The sequence below is a fragment of the Rhincodon typus genome, unplaced genomic scaffold (assembly GCF_021869965.1).
Source record: "Rhincodon typus isolate 14 unplaced genomic scaffold, sRhiTyp1.1 hic_rhity00000092, whole genome shotgun sequence".
In the NCBI taxonomy this organism is placed as follows: Eukaryota; Metazoa; Chordata; class Chondrichthyes; order Orectolobiformes; family Rhincodontidae; genus Rhincodon; species Rhincodon typus.
The window spans coordinates 27663-31065 of record NW_025965730.1 but is presented as its reverse complement, the minus strand read 5'-3'; the positions used below and the strand labels follow the sequence as shown (position 1 = coordinate 31065).

Sequence of the window (3403 nt, the reverse complement as noted above, 5' to 3'; positions counted from 1 at the left end):
TCCTTACCCCAAGCTTTGTCTTGCCTAGCCTTACTCGGATGTCTCAGCTGCTGTGTTCCTCTAGCTCCACATTGTGTTAACTCTGACTCCAGCAATTGCAGTTCTTACTATCTCTGAGTGAGTTATAACATGCTCTTGTGCTCTGGACTCTGGACTCTGAACATATGCGTTTGACACGTGAATTTTCTCAATTTCTCTGAGTTAAGCTAGATAAAACAAGGCTTGACTTTGGAATAAAGTTGGTGAATGTCTCAGTGTGATGAATATGAAAGGGGACAGTTCAGATCGGATGAATTTATGAAAATAATGAATGCGCTACTCCACCTTACTTCACCAGTTTGTCTTGCTTAGTTTAAGCTGGCTAATTTCTCCACATTTGCATTTATTTCTCTTGGGACATTGCTGCTTCAGCAGCTTAATTCCATAAACCTACAATTTATTGTTTCCTTGATTCTGCTTCATTCCTTCATTTCACAATCAGAAAAAGGTAAGAATGAACCTTCCATCACAATAAGTGTGAGGTAGTTATTCTTGGTGGCGAAGGGCTACTAAATAATTCATTATTTGCAGTCAGCGAGGGAACTTCAAAACCAAATCATTAGTACCTTGAGTACCTCCTATTCCAAATTCCAATTTGATATAGGAATGCAGTATACTTTAGATACACACAAAGTAACTTGTTTTTTTCTTTTGGATAATGCACAAAAGATTTGAAATAGCAACATTGGTGCACCCTATAACTTTGATCCAGATCTTTCTTTCCCATTATAAAGGCCACTATTACCCTGGACCCAACAGTCTCAAACTAGTATTCTTTACAGAGCTATTTGTAGTTTAAAATGTTCCCAGTTGTGTAATTAGTCTTGGTCAGGAAACTAAACAGAGGTGATATCAAATCCCTGGTCCATATTATACCCTGTCCCATTTTATCTTCTAATGGAATGTTGAGAAAAATATTGAAGGAAGTGTAAACCGCATGGTTCATTCATGTTTCTGCCTGACACCAATTCCATTAACCCACTTCTAGGAAGTTCAATGGAATCTAATAGCACTTAATATGTCACGTTACACTTGAGAGCTAGGTTACAATTAGGTCACACCCAGTTCCTCCCTGGCAATTATCTTTTCTTTTATCCATTCATGGGATGTGGGCAATGCTTGCTGGGCCAGTATCTATTACCCGTGCCTAAATGTTCTTGACAAGGGTGCACGCCCCCTTCTTGAGCTGCTGTAAACCCTGAAGTAACCCATGTTGTCCAAAAGACTTTTGCCTCCCTTATGTGTTAAGTTGGCCCTGTCACAATTATTGTCCCCTCTGCATCCCAGTGTGCTGTCTCCAATTACCAATTGACTACCCCATTTCCCAACATAGTGGTGGATCACACTAACCCCTTGTAACTTTCAATGCACTTACTCACAGGCCTGACCATGGCATATCACTCTGACATGATATGGAAGGACAGTTCCAACTAATGATTACCAGACCCCTGACTGATCTCTGTGCAGCGCCCCTACTAACTTACCGCTAACCCCCGGCTGGTTGCTGGACTGTAATGATATAGAGCCCCTGACCTTGACCGCCGTGACCAGCAAGCTGCAGCCACCACATTCCCGCTCTGTCATTTTGGGAACTGTCGTCCCAGTTTCTCTCAAATTGTGGCAGAATAGCAAACTGCAAATAAATGGGGTGAGAATAGATAATAATGCAATGCTAATGCATGCTTGATGACTAAACTCTTCTTTGATCGCATGTATTTTTTCAACTGACTCACCACTTTCCACATTGTTCTGGGTTGAGAAAATTCCACCCATGTCAAGGGAAATCTTTCACAATATTCAGTTATCCATCACATTCCTAATACGTGCCTTGTTGGTGGCATCAAGTGGTGAAGTATTCACCTTGAAATTTTCAGCTTCTGACTTGTTCTTGTATGTAACCTGTATTTGTATGGTCGATCCAGTTTAGACTCCGGTCAATGATAAGACCCAAGATGCTGATGGTGCAGGATTCAGCATTGATAATGCCTTTGATAGTCAAGGGGAGACAGTTAGATACTTTTTGTGGAAGGTGGTCATCATACTTCACTTCAATGTCAAAATGAAGTTCTTATCAATCTTTATAAAGGAACTGACCCTCAATTTGACAATTGAATGAAATGCTTAAGCTAAAAGCAACAGCTTTAAATAAAACACAATATATCCAGAATTTGAATGGATGCCAAGAAGAAATATACTGAAAACTCTGGAACTTTTAGGGACCTTGGAGGGTAGCCAAACACCTGTGACACAAAGTAGATGGGAGGACTATTTGAATCATAAAAATTCACAAAAGGAACAGAATAAGCAAAGTGCTGAAACTTGTTTTTTTATGGGCATGCAATGAACAATGACAGCCTTCCCTTTCTGCTACAGAGACAAGTTATAATACAACATGCAGATATCACAAAAACACGCAGACAGAGCAGCAGCCATCTTAGCACACAAGAAAAAGTCGAGTTCTAGTAGAATTCCCCTTCAAGGTTGAGATAGGTGAATCTAATGAGATTATTCTGGATTGTGAGTATATTTTTCTTTTAACACTATTTCCTTGATTTTAGAGTTGGATTTAAACATTGTGTATAGATGTAAAGTAGAGTAGTTATAGTACAATTATTTCTGATGTGCTACGATATAGTATTGATTCCTATAATATAGTTGTGGAATTGATTCTTACAATAAATATTCCATAAGCAAGTATGAATTGCAATCTCCTGTCTAAATCTTTATAAGCCTGCATTTATAAAAAAATTTGCTATAATTCCTAAGTTAATATTCTAAGTGCTCATGTTGGTAAATTTAAGAAAAATTGGTTCTGCTGCAGTATACCTATGGATATATTCTATCTGAGATAATTTTGTGGGTTTAAAGACTTCAAGGAGAAAGGACATTTTATTGCAAGACCAAGTCTGTAACCGGTAAAGCAAAGTTTCTATAATTAGATGAAATTTATCACAGTTGAAGTTTTAAGCTGACAATCAGTTTGACTGGGGAGGTTTACCTGGTCAGGTGAAATAGTTAAAACATTAACATCTTTACCTATCATATGCTCCCATTGCTTTCCCCAAAGTATTCAAGCACTGCAGAGTAGTGGGCGCCTGATGATACAGGTTCTGCACTCAATTTCTAATCCTTCCATAGCCCATTCCGTTCCATTTAAACTGATGATCAAAGATTATGTGTTGGTGTAACTGTCAAATCAGCAATGTAATTTTCTCTCTGCTGTTTGACTTATTAGAAAACTTAAAAGATGGATACAAACACAGGTCAAACTGTTTCAAAGCATGACTGGTTTAGTTGAGACAACAAGGTGCAGGGCTGGATGAACACAGCAGGCCAAGCAGCATCATAGGAGCAGAGAGGCTGA

The 3403-nt window shown here is 38.8% G+C and overlaps 1 protein-coding gene across 1 annotated transcript in view; it reads right to left on the bottom strand.

Moving 5' to 3' along the window:
• LOC109923715 overlaps positions 1-3403 on the bottom strand; it is a gene marked incomplete at its 3' end in the record, with an annotated part of 26563 nt that overhangs the window by 6419 nt on the left and 16741 nt on the right. The window contains exon 2 of the mRNA XM_048621186.1: positions 1573-1672. Coding sequence (XP_048477143.1) covers positions 1573-1672 — 100 coding nt within the window. The remainder of the gene's footprint in view (positions 1-1572; positions 1673-3403) is intronic.